The sequence below is a fragment of the Ranitomeya imitator genome, chromosome 7 (assembly GCF_032444005.1).
Source record: "Ranitomeya imitator isolate aRanImi1 chromosome 7, aRanImi1.pri, whole genome shotgun sequence".
NCBI classification, from domain to species: Eukaryota; Metazoa; Chordata; class Amphibia; order Anura; family Dendrobatidae; genus Ranitomeya; species Ranitomeya imitator.
This window is the reverse complement of record NC_091288.1, coordinates 16,770,189-16,788,112: the sequence shown is the minus strand read 5'-3', so window position 1 is coordinate 16,788,112 and position 17,924 is coordinate 16,770,189. Positions and strand designations below refer to the sequence as shown.

Here is a 17,924-nt window from a genome sequence, read left to right as displayed (position 1 = left end):
GGCTGGGTGATATTATTAATACCATAGGGGCTAATTTAGGGATATTATTACTGCAGTGATGTATTTATTTTATTTTTTGAGTATACTGTTTTAAATGGGGGGCGGTCCTGTTACTGTATAGAGTGATACTATGTCGCCTTCTTCATGTGGTGTAATGTAGAAGTTGTGAAAAATTAAGTAATGTGTTCTGCAAGCGGAGCTCGAGATAATTGTTATTTCCTGCAGAGAGAAGTCCTGGCTGGATGAAATGATGGCGGTCTGTGCTGGATGAAAGATGAAGGACTTCACCTAGAGACGTCACTGGTGAGTCAGTGTGTTACCTATACACTGACACTATACACTGTATACAGAGCTCCTGTGTATAATTTAACTAGTGATCACTATATTATCTGTACACAGACACTGCATACTAAGTACAGATCTCCTGTGTATAATGGCACTTATGGTGATAGTATGGTGCTTTTTTAAAAATTACTGATCAGAATTGTAGTATTCAGTCACTATGTGGTGGTAATATGTGGTCTGGACATGGTGTTGTGGTATTTGTTCCTTGTATGTGATATTATTCGATCACTGTGGTGTAATATGTGGTCTGGTCATGGTGTTGTGGTATTTGTTCCTTGTATGTGATATTATTGGGCATTTTAAAAATTGAAAAATAAATAAAAATATACCTAAATTGTATTGCATATTTTAACAAATATTTAATAGGTTACAGCAGAGTAGGGCCCGGCCAAAAGTGTCTACCGTGTTATGGTGGCGGCTTAAAAAATCTTTTGGCCAAAACAAAAGCTGCCTGCTATATGTGTGATCTGGTGATGGGAACTGTTAATGTGTGATTGGTGAGAAGTGGAGTTTTTCCAAGAGAGAGCGGTGGGACTGTGGACAGTTCGAGGGGTGGAGCCTGGAGGCGGGGCTGGGGTGGAGCCTGGGCGGAGTCTCAAGGGGGCCCCGAAAATTTTGCCAGTATGGGGCCCCGAAATTTGTAGTGGCAGCCCTGCATGTGGGGATTCCCTAGCAACCAGTCAACCCCCACATGTAATCAAGCTGGCTAACACATGTAAATCATTCAGCTGCGGCGATGAAAACTAAATCTCCGAGCACTAAAAAATACTCGGAGGTCACCTGAGCGTGCTCGGGAAATCTTGAGTAACAAGTATATTCGCTCATCACTATTCATTACCTAATTTTGTCTTTTCCGCTCTCAAACACCGAGCTGCAAAGCTGTTTTATCTGCCTAGTTCAAGCGCCATAAGAATCTGCTTTTAACTGCTGCTCAGCAAAAAATCTGTACTCTGCTTGCAGTGTATGTGACTTTCTTTGTCTGAGCCTTTCTACTCCCCTTGGCCAAACTCAGACTGAAAAAAATCACTTAACATAGATTGTCAGTAAATAGAATACGGATTCTTGCTGAGCAGCAGTTGAAAGCAGATTCTTAAGGTACCGTCACACTTAGCGACACTGCAGCGATACCGACAACGATCCGGATCGCTGCAGCGTCGCTGTTTGGTCGCTGGAGAGCTGTCACACAGACCGCTCTCCAGCGACCAATGATGCCGGTAACCAGGGTAAACATCGGGTAACTAAGCGCAGGGCCGCGCTTAGTAACCCGATGTTTACCCTGGTTACCATCCTAAAAGTAAAAAAAACAAACACTACATACTTACCTACCGCTGTCTGTCCTCCAGCGCTGTGCTCTGCACTCCTCCTGCACTGGCTGTGAGCACAGCGGCCGGAAAGCAGAGCGGTGACGTCACCGCTCTGCTTTCCGGCTGACCGACGCTCACAGCCAGAGCAGGAGGAGTGCAGAGCAGAGCGCTGGAGGACAGACAGCGGTAGGTAAGTATGTAGTGTTTGTTTTTTTTACTTTTAGGAAGGTAACCAGGGTAAACATCGGGTTACTAAGCGCGGCCCTGCGCTTAGTTACCCGATGTTTACCCTGGTTACCAGTGAAGACATCGCTGAATCGGTGTCACACACGCCGATTCAGCGATGTCTGCGGGGAGTCCAGCGACCAAATAAAGTTCTGGACTTTCTTCCCCGACCAGCGACAGCACAGCAGGGGCCTGATCGCTGCTGCCTGTCACACTGGACGATATCGCTAGCGAGGACGCTGCAACGTCACGGATCGCTAGCGATATTGTCTAGTGTGACGGTACCTTTAGGGAGCTTGAACTAGGCAGATAAAACACAAGACTTTTTTTTTTTTATTTAAATATTGATCAGTTTTTGCAGGGTCATAAATCTGTGTAATATACTTCATTACCTTATTTTGTTGCCTCCTGTTCCAAACACTGCGCTGGTTTAACTGCCCAGATTAAGCTCCCTAAGAATCTACTTTATGACTCGCTCACATTGGTGTTCATGCCCTCTTGTGAGAGAATCGTAATTATGCGAATAACACTAAGTTCACACTGACTGAGTGTGATCCGAGTGTCAGATTGTTTCGCAGGAGAGAATCACAGCAAAGGTGGAGAAGTTGGAGAAAGTTGTTACATGTAGGTATAAGCAAGAGAGAAATCTCTACAAACATAGTAGTGTGTAAAAGAACACGGAACTCCTGCGTACGGGTGCAAAAGTGGGAGCCCAATCCGTAGTGATACGAAAGATGAACGTGGCACTAAAATATAGAATTTCAAGGTGATTTAATTGAGATTTGCAATCGACAGCGAGACCATAACGTTTCGCACAGACCTTCCTCAGATGCACGGATTGCCACCAGAGGACGTTATGTTCTCACTGTGCAACTCGCAATTAAATAACCAATATAGTAGATGATAAAATCATATTCCCTGCACGGATCTAAGCGCAGACATGGGAGATAATGCATCAAGAAGCCGATTTGCAAACCATTACTAATATTTCTGATATTTTTTTCGCTCACCAAAACCTTGTTATACAGGTCTTTATCATTGAGCCCCTCGGCCGTCACACATCCAGGAGAGCAGAGATACTGATAGGAGAGGGGATCCGACAGGGAGAGCGCGTCTGTAGACACAAGGGATATAATAAAGTACATAATAATAAAAATATATTATATTATGTGCAACTCTCAAATAAATAACCTTGAAATTCTCTCTTACATATATACCAATATTGTAGAAGATAAAATCCTATTTCCAGCATTGATCATATATTTACTTTTTACTTTTTTCATTATATAAAGTATTTTATTACATTTTTGCTCAGGGTGATATAGATAGGTAGGTAGGTCTAAATATAAATGATACAATAAAATTACATTTGGAATTTACCTCTTTCTTCCTTACTGGCCCCCGCAAGTAGAGCATAGAATATGTGATAGTTCCGCTCACCAGGACTCTGCCGCGTCACTCGGGTCTAAGGGTGGAAATAAGGAAGAACTGGCAATGGTTAGACGATCGGCCTGACCTGCAAAAAGGATTCCCCCAATCACACTGACGAATATATCCTCCATAGCGGATCGAGAAACTTACCTTCTCCAGTAAATCTGGCAATGTAACAGTTAAGAAAAGTAAAAGAAAAAACAATAATATAGAAAATAAATAACCAATCATTTTTCAGAATTTGCACTGACATCAAGTTCTCTAGTTGGAATATTAGAAACAGACACCAGGGGGCAGTCAATCTATGAACTTCCCCCAGATCATTAGTGACAGACTAGCTGCAGAAATGAGTGAAGTCTGGGCAAAAAAAAAAAAAAAAGGCAAGTTGCGGAACAGGTTTTCAGCGCCAGGAAGCAGAGGTCTTAATCATCAACAATTACTACAGAAAATATATTGCAAAAGTGACACTTTTCATTATTAAAATGAGGAAAAAAAAAAAAAAAAAGGAATAATCCATTTTTTTTTTATATCAGAATACCCCTTTAATAAACCAGAAGTGGGGGACGTTAGCTCAGAACTCATCGTGTGATTTCCAGCCAGACAATTTTACCACATTTTATAAATATACCGCCCTCAGTCTTCCACATGGCGGGCGATTATCCTCACCGGTACAGGAAGCGGGATTATACACAGGACCAGGCTTCCCATATTCAGATTACGGTACAAGAAGCAGAGCGATTCCTCCAAACCTTTCACATTTCCTTAAAATCAAAGAACCGCAGCTTCCCGTTCCTCGTCTCATCAGCAGGTGACAGAGGACGAGATCTGCATCAGTTCTTACATCTACATGATCAATGTCTGCACCAGCGAAGCTTACAGTCCATATCATTGTAGGCTACGAATACACAAAACGAACATTCTTATACATACAGTGCCTTGCGACAGAATTCGGCCCCCTGGAACTTTTCAACCTTTTCCCACATATCGTGCTTCAAACAAAGATACCAAATATAAATTTTTGGTGAAGAATCAACAACAAGTGGAACACAATTGTGAAGTTAAACGAAAATTATTGGTCATTTTACATTTTTGTGGAAATTCAAAAACTGAAAATTGGGGCAGTTTTATAGTAGTTATAAGAGACGTAGTAGTGCGGATTTCATCACTCCCGTTATTATCACCAGATTATTATTTTGTGACTATGCTATGGTGGGTGCTGGTATTACTGGCGCAGCGCCGGCACAGATATTTTTAGTCGGCACGTAGTACTGCTCCAATTTCACTTCTGTAGACAATTCTCATGTGTTCGGCGGCACAGGTGATGATCTGATCATCTGCGCGTTTGTGTTTATTTAGAAAGTGAGAATTGAATTTCGTCTCTCTCTGTAGGGGGACACATAATAAATGCCGGCGGTTCCTCTGTGGGGACAAGTTGGTGTAATTAGGGTCTCTGCACGTCTGCGTACGCTGCTCATGACATCAACCTGTCACTGTATATATGCAGAAGGATACAGTCCACCACGCGGCCCCCCTGGATGTGGCCCTGCTGGGAAAAATGCAGCTGGATAAATTTTCCGAAGCGACTCGAGTTGTTATTGTAAACGGTCTTTGCGTTTCCAAAAGCTTCGAGGATTGGGCTATGGAAGAAGATATAAATCAGAGTGAAAATCCAACAAATATATACACACACAGACGGGGTCATAGCAATGTTCTGTACATACACAATGGTCAGCACAGGAGCTGCATTAACCCAACGGTGGGATCCGTGCAATGGAAATTTGTACATGACACGGAATTGCAACAATTAATAGATATAGTTTCTTACAATGACCTTTTGAGGGTTAATATTTTAAGAACTGCATTCTTGTATTCATGTATAATCCAGAAAAATATGATATAGGATAGTAAAATTTGCTGAAATATGAATCCCATACAGTGAGACAATTCTATGCCCCACCCCTGCTTTGCCCAGGAACACCCTAGAGGAGCCAGACACACCCCCTTGTCATGAAAACCACCTTATTTCAGGTCTAGTTCACTGGATAGTCCTGTAAAAACAAGACAAGTAGGATTTTATCAAAATTGCTATGTCTTTGCTTCATAAGTGGAGTACAGTGTGAATGATCCCTGCTGCTGCTTTCTAAAGCCCTCCCAATATAATTCAAGGGGTTTTCCTTTAAACAAACTTAAAAGGGCTCGTCTGGACCAAGATGGATCACCAATATCTCCCATCAGTGGATATTCTGGTTTAGAACTGAAAACCCGTCTCACTGTAAAACCCTTCATCTGTGTCAAGTACGAAGCATCTCTGATTTAAGGGTATATTCTAGCTGGAAGACGTCATCACCTATCCAAAGCCAGGTGATGCATTTTCAGATTGTTAGTGGTCCGCCAGCTGGGACCCCACACATCACCAGAATGGGGCACTTTGATCCTTATTTGAATGCAGTGGCAGTTGTAAGAAAGTCCTTCCTGAGAGCTGGAAGAGTCGGGAAAAATATGTAGACAACTCCTCTTATCAAGCTGAGACTGGCGTTTAGGGCTTGTTTTCACTTGCGAGGAACACGTCCGTGTCTCGCATGTGGAAACGAAGCTCTGGTGCCGGCACTCCGGAGCGGAGCGTGCGGCCGCATAGCAACACATGGAGTGCCGGCACCAGAGCTTCATTTCCACATGCGAGACACGGACGTGTTCCTCGCAAGTGAAAACAAGCCCTTATTCGGAGATTCGCATACACTTTTAGATTGGTAGTGGTCCGCCAGCTGGGACCCCACACATCACAGGAATGGGGCACATTGATCCTTATTTGAATGCAGTGGCAGTCCAACATGCGCACTAATGCTTATTCTTGCTTTATGGGATTGCCAGAGTGCTGTGTACCAATTTGTCTGGCAATCCCACAAGGAAAGAATGGAGCAGCTGTCGTTCATGAGCCCTACTGCCCACTCTAACGGGCCCCATTTTGGTGATTGGTGGGGGTCTCAGTGGTCATATACCACCGAATTGTAAGTTATCACGTGTCCTGCAGATCGGTATTAACTATTGTTTTTTAGAATGCCCCTTTAAAAAGAAACCTGCCCATGTGTCCACACCAGTATTTGATTTCTGAGTATAAAAGAAAAATGTGTTTTTCCTAGTTTTCTTTACCGTTTTGATTTAGGCTATGTGCACACGTTCAGGATTTCTGAAAATTCCTGAGAAAAACCTGAAATTTTCTGCAAGAAATCTGCATGCGTTTTTGACGCGTTTTTGATGCATTTTTTTCCGGACATTTCCCAATGCATTTTATAGTGGGAAATCCGTAAAAAAAAAAAAAAAAAACGCAAAATTAATGAACATGCTGCGTTTTTTACCGCAATGCATTTTTTTCGCGGACAAAAAAATGCATCACGTGCACAAAACATGCAGAATTCATTCAAAGTGATGGGATGCATATTGTATGCTGTTTTTTTTTTGCGGTTTTATAGCGCTTTTATCGCGAAAAAAAACGTGAAAAATCAGCAACGTGTGCACACAGCCTAAAGATCACAAGGGATGTTTTAAGATTACGGCTGACCCCCTGATCAACTCATTGCTGCTAGACTGGATCCTGTAAGTCCCGGGAACCAGTGTCCACATGTAGTAATGCTGACCTGCTCTCCATGATGGCCGCCTCCACATGCGTCTGATTGTCTCCACCTCCTGCGCAGCTCTGACTCATCGAGGACAGGAATTTAAGGAGCAGTTTTGTGCTTTCTGTTTTGCCAGCGCCGCTCTCTCCACTGAAAGAGACACAGAGTTTTCACAATGTCCCGGCGTCGTAATCTGTATATTATATACTTGACGTGCAATTATTTGGCCTTGTACCTTATGAGGACGCACTGGCTGTCACGCCTCTTCCACAAGCACCGGTAACACTCGTTGGCTATGGCGAATATGTGGGGGGGAAGCTCCCCTAACTGATGGCGACTGTATAAATCCACTGCGCGCTCATCGTACAATCCTAAGATTTGCTTGTAGGGATTTACGGAGGCCAAGATAGAACCAATATTGGTCTAGAGAAAGGAGATAAATAATATCAATAGACCTACCTTGCACAGTTAGATCATGACAAGTAACAAACAAAAAAAAAAATTTGCATTCAACACATGTAAAAAAAAAAATCCAAGTTGTCCTGATCCGGTTGCTTTTTGCCGTTTTAAGCTGTGTCGCTCCATTGCAGAGATATTCACATTTTTACCTTTGGAGCCCAGTATGTGAAATCTCCGCTTTGCCGTCTGTTTGGGGGTTTCTTCAGAGTCTTCTCTGAGGGGTTTTGCACTTTCACCGCTCCCTACCAGACGCTGCCAATCACAGCTGGCAGCTGATCTAGCAGTCTCAGATGCTACAGAGCTGTGATTGGCAGCATCAGAGAGAGGCATGAAAGAGCAAAACCCCAATACAAGATGTTGAAGAAACGTCGGACTGCAAAGTGGAGATTTCACATACTGTGCGCCAAAGAGAACAAATGTGAATATCTCTGCAATGGAGCGATGCAGTACAAAACGGAAAAAAGAAACAGAATCAGGCAAGATCAGGGATTACTACAAGGCATTTAATGCAATTATTTTAAGCAAGTGGCAGGTTCTCTTTAAATTATAAAATGTGTGCAGCTTTCAGAAATCACAAAGGGGAGCACAGGAGATGATAATGTACAGTTTATACATCGATTTTAGCTTCCTTTAGTTTAGTCCAGTCTAGAGTCCAGAACAAAAAGCACAATTCAGTTCTTGTGTTTTGCTCAGAGGATTGCCTACACCGATACAATGTAACACACTGCAGCTGTGAGGAATGTAAAATGTCAGGACCGGTCCTCAGTGTCTATATATGTAAACGAGAAGGAACCAGAGACATTGAGAGGACCTGAAACTCACAACTATGTGACCAATTGGTAGATGATCTCATTATACATTGACTGTCAGGTAAGTTATGTCTTTATTATAGAAATGTTGTAATAAAAAGCAGAAAAAGGAATACGAAAAACGATGCGTATTTAATGACACTGCAGATCGGCAGCTCACGACTCACATAGATTTTATCATCTTTGTAACGTTGATAGAGATTCAGCATGATGGCAGCTTCATGCAAGTCACTCATCAAGGACATGTCCTCCACAGCTTCTCTGTTATTCTGATGCATCGGGAGCACCAAGTCCATGGTGAGGGCGCTGCGGGGGTACATAAACTCCTGCAGAGAAAGAAGAAAATAACTTTACAAACATATAGAGAGCAGTATTATAGTAGTTATATTCTTGTATATAGGGGCAGTATTATAGTAGTTATATTCTTGTATATAGGGGCAGTATTATAGTAGTTATATTCTTGTACATAGAGGCAGTATTATAGTAGTTATATTCTTGTACATAGGGGGCAGTATTATAGTAGTTATATTCTTGTATATAGGGGCAGTATTATAGTAGTTATATTCTTGTACATAGGGGCAGTATTATAGTAGTTATATTCTTGTACATAGAGGCAGTATTATAGTAGTTATATTCTTGTACATAGGGGGCAGTATTATAGTAGTTATATTCTTGTACATAGGGGCAGTATTATAGTAGTTATATTCTTGTACATAGGGGCAGTATTATAGTAGTTATATTCTTGTACATAGGGGCAGTATTATAGTAGTTATGTTCTTGTACATAGGGGCATTATTATAGTAGTTATATTCTTGTACATAGGGGGCAGTATTATAGTAGTTATATTCTTGTACATAGGGGCAGTATTGTAGTAGTTATATTCTTGTACATAGGGGCAGTATTATAGTAGTTATATTCTTGTATATAGGGGCAGTATTATAGTAGTTATATTCTTGTACATAGGGGGCAGTATTATAGTAGTTATATTCTTGTACATAGGGGCAGTATTATAGTAGTTATATTCTTGTACATAGGGGGCAGTATTATAGTAGTTATATTCTTGTACATAGGAGCAGTATTATAGTAGTTATATTCTTGTACATAGGGGGCAGTATTATAGTAGTTATATTCTTGTACATAGGGGCAGTATTATAGTAGTTATGTTCTTGTACATAGGGGCAGTATTATAGTAGTTATGTTCTTGTACATAGGGGCAGTATTATAGTAGTTATATTCTTGTACATAGGGGCAGTATTATAGTAGTTATGTTCTTGTACATAGGGGCAGTATTATAGTAGTTATATTCTTGTACATAGGGGGCAGTATTATAGTAGTTAATATTTTTATAATTAGATTACATCTGTACTGCTTTTAGTTTCTTTTGTGATTTAGGAACGTTCACTGAACCTCTGGTGTGAATTTTCTTAATTCACTTGACCTTGTTATATTGGATCCATAAACCAGTACACAGGGAAACAAGATAATTATTATTGGGGCAGCACGGTGGCTCAGTGGATAGCACTACAGCCTTGCAGCGCTGGGGTCCTGGGTTCTAATCCCACCCAGGACAACATCTGCAAAGAGTTTGTATGTTCTCTCCGTGTTTGCGTGGGTTTCCTCCGGGCACTCCGGTTTCCTCCCACATTCCAAAGACATACTGATAGGAATTCTAGATTGTGAGCCCAATCGGGGACAGTGATGATAATAGGTGCAAACTGTAAAGCGCTGCGGAATATGTTAGCGCTATATAAAAATAAAGATTATTATTATAATAAAACCGTTATTTACTTCCACAGCGCAACGTTTTGCCACCTACAGGTCGCTTCGCAAACTACATGCGACTGAAAAATGATCTGAATTCTCAGCACGGCCTTTTACTGGAATTCTGCTTTTATAGCTTTCTGTCAACAGCTATAAACTAGTAATGACTGACATCAATGCCGCCCTGTAAACCACAGGCAGAATAGTGACAACTGGCTGTTCACAACACATCCTTCTATTTACAGGCACCACCTGGATTTCGTTTTTTTATGGCAGAGGAATGTGACGGTACAATACCGGCTTCATATGCGTCATCACCTTACAGGAAAAGAAGCTTTTAGATGTAACGGGAATTATTATGACACAATCGTTATCGATTTTCAAAATACTCCAACGTTAACTTTTTTACCCATAAAAACCATCAACATTCCCAGGAAATTCCGGGAGACGTCATCGCAGAGAACTTCAGTTGGAGCTGTAATGATCGGCCATAACGGACGTCGCCCAGCATCACCAGCACTGACACACTGTAACAAACTATCAGGACTGTGGAGGCGTTTTTCCTTCACAATTTATTGTCCAAATTGGGTACAATTGTAACAATCCCTCTGTCTGCAGGTCTAGATAGTAGAAGATTTCCATTCAGTGACAACAAGCAGAGATCTGGATACCATAAGGTTTGGAACTATGAAGTATTTTAGGAGGTTTAAAGAATGGAAATCCCCCTTTAAAATGTTCAGCTAAAGCATCTGCACCGTGGGTGAAGAGCTTCCGTCCGCCGCTCGCAGAAGGAGTACAGCGGCGACAAAGGGCGGCCATGAATTATTCCTCATCTAGAAATGTCAAAACAGCTGGGCTTCGCTTCACGTCCCCAAGTGTCACTCACCACGGCGGGCGCCGCACAGCCTGAACTTTACGGGATATTTATAACAATGTGTCAGGGTGACATTAACGTATGTGCCCCCCCCAACTATAAAGACAACCGAGACCAAATGAAAATAAATCTGCCGGCATCATGGATTCTTAGGGTGCGTTCTATGGTGAACACGTGTTCATGATTTTGTGGCGATTCCACCATAAATGGCGCATTTTGTGCCCAATTTCAAGTGTCACATGATTCTTTGTCCACGGATATAAAATCTGGCGCATTCTAATATTCTAGTGTCGCTATTCATACTTGTCCCTGAGAATTTAAGGCAGGTCTGAACATACAAAGCAAAATTTGGAGAAATGTAACGGTTGCTAAATATGTGGATGCTGCTTTTCTCTGGGATGCTAGAGGCCATGCACCCCAACCGTCCCGGATCCAGTGGGGCCGTCCCGGATCCAGTGGGGCCGTCCCGGATCCAGTGGGGCCGTCCCGGATCCAGTGGGGCCGTCCCGGATCCAGTGGGGCCGTCCCGGATCCAGTGGGGCCGTCCCGGATCCAGTGGGGCCGTCCCGGATCCAGTGGGGCCGTCCCGGATCCAGTGGGGCCGTCCCGGATCCAGTGGGGCCGTCCCGGATCCAGTGGGGCCGTCCCGGATCCAGTGGGGCCGTCCCGGATCCAGTGGGGCCGTCCCGGATCCAGTGGGGCCGTCCCGGATCCAGTGGGGCCGTCCCGGATCCAGTGGGGCCGTCCCGGATCCAGTGGGGCCGTCCCGGATCCAGTGGGGCCGTCCCGGATCCAGTGGGGCCGTCCCGGATCCAGTGGGGCCGTCCCGGATCCAGTGGGGCCGTCCCGGATCCAGTGGGGCCGTCCCGGATCCAGTGGGGCCGTCCCGGATCCAGTGGGGCCGTCCCGGATCCAGTGGGGCCGTCCCGGATCCAGTGGGGCCGTCCCGGATCCAGTGGGGCCGTCCCGGATCCAGTGGGGCCGTCCCGGATCCAGTGGGGCCGTCCCGGATCCAGTGGGGCCGTCCCGGATCCAGTGGGGCCGTCCCGGATCCAGTGGGGCCGTCCCGGATCCAGTGGGGCCGTCCCGGATCCAGTGGGGCCGTCCCGGATCCAGTGGGGCCGTCCCGGATCCAGTGGGGCCGTCCCGGATCCAGTGGGGCCGTCCCGGATCCAGTGGGGCCGTCCCGGATCCAGTGGGGCCGTCCCGGATCCAGTGGGGCCGTCCCGGATCCAGTGGGGCCGTCCCGGATCCAGTGGGGCCGTCCCGGATCCAGTGGGGCCGTCCCGGATCCAGTGGGGCCGTCCCGGATCCAGTGGGGCCGTCCCGGATCCAGTGGGGCCGTCCCGGATCCAGTGGGGCCGTCCCGGATCCAGTGGGGCCGTCCCGGATCCAGTGGGGAGCAGCCCTGCTATCCTGGGGGAGGTTGGTGACATGCACCAGCCATAATTAAATTACACTACTTAGATGACCTATAAATGGCAAAATGAGGGATAGGAACAGAGTCTTTGCAGGAGGTCACAATAGGCTGACCATACACAGACATGTCGCCCTCATACCTCATATGTTGGAGTCTTTATCTCAGCTTTGTCTTATAACCTAAACTATCAGCCACAGACCCGGTTCTGCCTTCTCTCAGAGCACAGACCACAAAATACCTTCTACAGTATGTTACACTATAACCTCCCCCCAAAAAAAATGCATCAAACATTTGTATACAGCTCCTCCACAGACATGCTGTATGTGTCTCCATGGAAGACAAAAATTTGTCTAATCAATTTTCTGCTGTACTTCTGTGAAAAAAAATCTAATTATTGCTCATCTACAGGATAGAAGATAACATACCGATTACTGGAAGTACCCCTAGTGATCCCAAGAATGGGGTCCGCAGCCCCATCCTGAGTGGAGCAGAAGTGCGCATGTGTGACCATACTCCATTCATTGTCTATGGCACTGGCAGATCGTGTGCTGTCCTCCACAGTCCCATAGACCATGAATGGCAAGAAGGCCGAGTATATGCTCCTCTGCTCCATCCAGGACAGGACTGCAGAACTCTCAGAGTTTTAAAGCTCCGTTCTCAGGATCATTGGGTCAGACTTTCATTGATCAGCGACTTATCCTGAATCCTATGGACTTTTGGAAATAACCCTTCAAATAGAAAACATGTCTCCTACATGATAGGCAGTAAACCTGAATAATCGCTAGTCCTGCGCTTATCTCAATGAATGCAATTATACAGTATCTAGTCCAGAAAAGAGCTCTGTGAGATAAACACCTGCAACACCAGACTGATACATTGTAACAAGCAAGGAGAACACTGTGCAGCTGCTGCTGATGTTTAGCTCGCAGAGCATTGTCTACACCTGATAGGTGGATACAATGTTCCTCAGCGGAGAAGCTTACTGCCTATAAAAGGGGTATTCCCAGCTCATGCCTCTATAGATTAGCTATAATAGGTCACATCTGACATGTTTCTATCAGAGAAGTTGTCAGAATTCAGATTCATTTGTATGGGAATTCCGACTACCTCTTCACTGAGCAGCATGTAAGAGGACCCCGTTCCCGAGAGTTGTGGATCCAAGTGGTGAGACCCCCTTTTCTGATATACAATTGTTAACAATATAGAAGCCCCTTGTTAAAAGTCGTATCAACACTACATTTCACGATACAAGCTGCATGCCTTAAACAGATCTTACACCTCATGAGGCTGGTGTACTTACTGTGAAAATCCATGTCAGAGTAGATGTATAATCCTGACATTAATTAAATCAAACATATCACTTTCTAGTCTTAATATTAGGTAGAGACGTTATTTAAAAGGTGATTATATCAGCCATTCTGACGCGGATTTTCAAACTACACCAGTCCCATCAGGTCCGAGAAAGAAAATCTGCACACAGTGCTTTAAAGTATAATGTTCTCATTCAACAACAAAAATTCAGTATCTTGAACATAGTGATTGGAGGAAAAAGTGCATTAGAAACTTTTAGAAGTTTGTGTGAAAGTGGTGCTCGCCGTCAGATCTGCTGAGAGGAGGTGCGAGAAATTGAGGGAGAAATGAAAGTTGCCCAGTGTTACCCAATTACCACTTTTCTATGTATTCGCGACCGCTTTGTTCCTCCTTTCAATTACTTAATTTGGCCAAAATTGGTGCCAGATTGTTCCCAGAAGAACGCCAAACACGCAGCAAATAACAGAATGCCACCCTTTCATGATGAGTCTCTGCTAAACTAGGTCCCCAAAATAATTCATGGTTTTAATGGTCAGACCAGTCTAAATAACACCTTCTATACTGGCAACTGCAGGTGATGTGAAGTCCATCATGAATCAGAGGTGCTGATAGGACATCAGGGGTTTGGCTGTATCCTTGTCTATTACACGTACAACCATGAAAACTGGTCCATGTGACTTCTACTTCAATCTCATGGACCAACTCATGTGTTTGATGCAGCTGCCACATCTACATTAATATTGACCACCCCATAGAATGATGCAACTGCCACATCTACATTAATATTGACCACCCCATAGAATGGTCGTCATCACTTCACGATCATTTGTCCGAATGGTGTTTAGGATCTTAGTTTTAGCTCATTAGTGGAAAGGAGAGGACGGGTAGGGTGGTAGACGGGTGAGGAAAAGACATGGAGTGGAGCAAGCACCATGGAGAGCTTAATGGGTGATGGGTTTACATCATGTTCTGTAGTGGATGGGCAGCGACTGGCACAGGGTGGAACCTTAGGTGTAGTGGTTGGACAAATATTATCCCGAGTGCTGCATTCAGGGCGGAAAGAAAAGTGGAAAGTATTAGCAAGAGGGAAACCGATCTGTAGAGAGTTGCCAGAGAAGACAATCAGAGCAGCAGTAAGGGTTTATATGAAGGTAAGGAAGGGTCGAATTCTGGAGGTGTTTTTGAGGTGTAGGTGACATGAGCGAGTGAGCGGATATAGGGAGTGAAGGAAAGATCCGAGTCAAATATGACCCCAGGACAGGGGCCGTGCTGCAGGGGAGTAATGGTGGAGCCACACACACCGAAATTGCAATTTCAGGCAGATTAGCAGAGGGAGGAAACAAGGAGGTCAGTTTTTGACAGAACCAGTTTTAGATAAACGGAGGACATGATGTTAGAGACGGCGGACAGACAATCCCTGGTGTTTTGTAGTAATGCATGGTTAATGTCAGGAGACGATGTGTATAATTGGGTGTCATCTGTATAGAGATGGCACTGAAAACAGAATCTACAGATAGTTTGCCCAATAGGGGCAGAATACAAGAAGAAGAGGAGGGGGCCTAGGACTGATCCCTGAGGAACCCCAACAGCAAGAAGAGGGACTCAGGACTGAGCCAAGAAGAACCCCGACAGCAAGAGGAAGGGACTCAGGGCTGAGCCAAGAAGATCCCCAACAGCAAGAGGAGGAGACTCAGGGCTGAGCCAAGAAGAACCCCGACAGCAAGAGGAGGGGACCCAGGACTGAGCCAAGAAGATCCCCAACAGCAAGAGGAGGAGACCCAGGACTGAGCCAAGAAGAACCCCAACAGCAAGAGGAAGGGACTCAGGGCTGAGCCAAGAAGATCCCCAACAGCAAGAGGAGGAGACTCAGGGCTGAGCCAAGAAGAACCCCGACAGCAAGAGGAGGGGACCCAGGACTGAGCCAAGAAGATCCCCAACAGCAAGAGGAGGAGACTCAGGGCTGAGCCAAGAAGAACCCCAACAGCAAGAGGAGGGGACCCAGGGCTGAGCCAAGAAGAACCCCAACAGCAAGAGCAGGGGACCCAGGACTGAGCCAAGAAGAACCCCAACAGCAAAAGGAAGGGACTCAGGGCTGAGCCAAGAAGATCCCCAACAGCAAGAGGAGGGGACCCAGGACTGAGCCAAGAAGAACCCCGACAGCAAGAGGAAGGGACTCAGGGCTGAGCCAAGAAGATCCCCAACAGCAAGAGGAGGGGACCCAGGACTGAGCCAAGAAGAACCCCGACAGCAAGAGGAAGGGACTCAGGGCTGAGCCAAGAAGATCCCCAACAGCAAGAGGAGGGGACCCAGGACTGAGCCAAGAAGAACCCCGACAGCAAGAGGAAGGGACTCAGGGCTGAGCCAAGAAGATCCCCAACAGCAAGAGGAGGGGACCCAGGACTGAGCCAAGAAGAACCCCGACAGCAAGAGGAAGGGACTCAGGGCTGAGCCAAGAAGAACCCCGACAGCAAGAGGAGGGGACTCAGGGCTGAGCCAAGGGGAACCCCGACAGCAAGAGGAGGGGACTCAGGACCGAGCCAAGGGGAATTCCGATAGCAAGTGGAGGGGGACTCAGGACTGAGCCAAGGGGAACCCCGACCGTAAGGGAAAGAAGAGCCAGCAATTGATGCAACTCATTTTCTCCGGTTTCCTCCCACATTCCAAAGACATACTGATAGGGAATCTAGATTGTGAGCCCCATAAGGGACAGTGATGATGATGTCTGTAAAGCATTGTGGAATCAATGCCGCCATATAAGTGAGTATATAATTAAGTGAGTAAATAAAGTGGCTGACGCCACATCTTCTTCCTAAACCATATCATGTCTTTTTCCCTTGTGTGTAAGAACTGGAGACAATGCAACCTTTTTGGGAATCACATATTGGCATCATTATCTCATTTTTGGACCCCTAGTCCCAGACTAAAGGTACCGTCACACTAAGCGATGCTGCAGCGATACTGACAACGATCCGGATCGCTGCAGCGTCGCTGTTTGGTCGCTGGAGAGCTGTCACACAGACCGCTCTCCAGCGACCAACGATGCCGGTAACCAGGGTAAACATCGGGTTACTAAGCGCAGGGCCGCGCTTAGTAACCCGATGTTTACCCTGGTTACCAGCGTAAACGTAAAAAAAACAAACACTACATACTTACCTACCGCTGTCTGTCCCCGGCGCTCTGCTTCTCTGCTCTGACTGTGAGCACAGCGGCCGGAAAGCAAAGCGGTGACGTCACCACTCTGCTTTCCGGCTGCCCGGCGCTCACAGCCAGAGCAGAGAAGCAGAGCGCCGGGGACAGACAGCGGTAGGTAAGTATGTAGTGTTTGGTTTTTTTACTTTAACGATGGTAACCAGGGTAAACATCGGGTTACTAAGCGCGGCCCTGTGCTTAGTAACCCGATGTTTACCCTGGTTACCAGCGAAGACATCGCTGAATCGGCGTCACATACGCCGATTCAGCGATGTCAGCGGGAGAGCCAGCGACGAAATAAAGCCCCCGTCACACATAGCGAGATCGCTAGCGAGATCGCTGCTGAGTCACAAGTTTTGTGACGCAACAGCGACCTCAGTAGCGATCTCGCTATGTGTGACACGTAGCAGCAACCAGGCCCCTGCTGTGAGATCGCTGGTCGTGTCGGAATGGCCTGGACCGTTTTTTGATCGTTGAGGTCCCGCTGGGTAGCACACATCGCTGTGTTTGACACCTTACCAACGACCTCGTTGACAGGACGTCCCATTGAATCGGCATGAAATAGCATCGTTGTACAGGTCGCCGCATCGCTGCTGCGTCGTTGGGGAGATCTCACTGTTTGACATCTCACCAGCGACCGCATAGCGACGCAGCAACGATCCCTGACAGGTCGTATCGTTGTCGGGATCGCTTAAGCGTCGCTAAGTGTGACGGGGCCTTAAAGTCCTGGACTTTCTTCCCCGACCAGCAATATCACAGCAGGGGCCTGATCGCTGCTGCCTGTCACACTGGACGATATAGCTAGCGAGGACGCTGCAACGTCACGGATCGCTAGCGATATCATCCAGTGTGACGAGGCCTTAAGGCTACGTTCACATTAGCGTTGCGCGCCGCTGCGTCGGCGACGCAACGCACGACGCACGCAAAAACGCGTGCAAACGCACACAAAAACGCGTTTTGCGACGCGTGCGTCGTTTTTTGACGAAAATCGGACGCAAGAAAAATGCAACTTGTTGCATTTTCTTGCGTCTGACGCTAGCGTCAAAAACGACGCACGTGTCGGAAAACGCAACGCGAAAAACGCATGCGTCCCCCATGTTAAACATAGGGGCGCATGACGCGTGCGTCGCCGCTGCGTCGCCCGACGCAGCGTCGGGAAACGCTAATGTGAACGTAGCCTAACTT

The 17,924-nt window shown here is 46.0% G+C and overlaps 1 protein-coding gene across 1 annotated transcript in view; it reads right to left on the bottom strand.

The window, feature by feature from the left end:
* LOC138644451 (unconventional myosin-X-like) overlaps positions 1-17,924 on the bottom strand; it is an 84,886-nt gene that overhangs the window by 40,455 nt on the left and 26,507 nt on the right. Inside the window, exons 3-9 of the mRNA XM_069732837.1 lie at positions 8,352-8,510; positions 7,152-7,339; positions 6,938-7,066; positions 4,818-4,942; positions 3,456-3,469; positions 3,255-3,339; positions 2,885-2,988 (exon numbers count right to left, since the gene is read on the bottom strand). Of these exons, the coding sequence (XP_069588938.1) occupies positions 2,885-2,988; positions 3,255-3,339; positions 3,456-3,469; positions 4,818-4,942; positions 6,938-7,066; positions 7,152-7,339; positions 8,352-8,510 (804 nt within the window). The remainder of the gene's footprint in view (positions 1-2,884; positions 2,989-3,254; positions 3,340-3,455; positions 3,470-4,817; positions 4,943-6,937; positions 7,067-7,151; positions 7,340-8,351; positions 8,511-17,924) is intronic.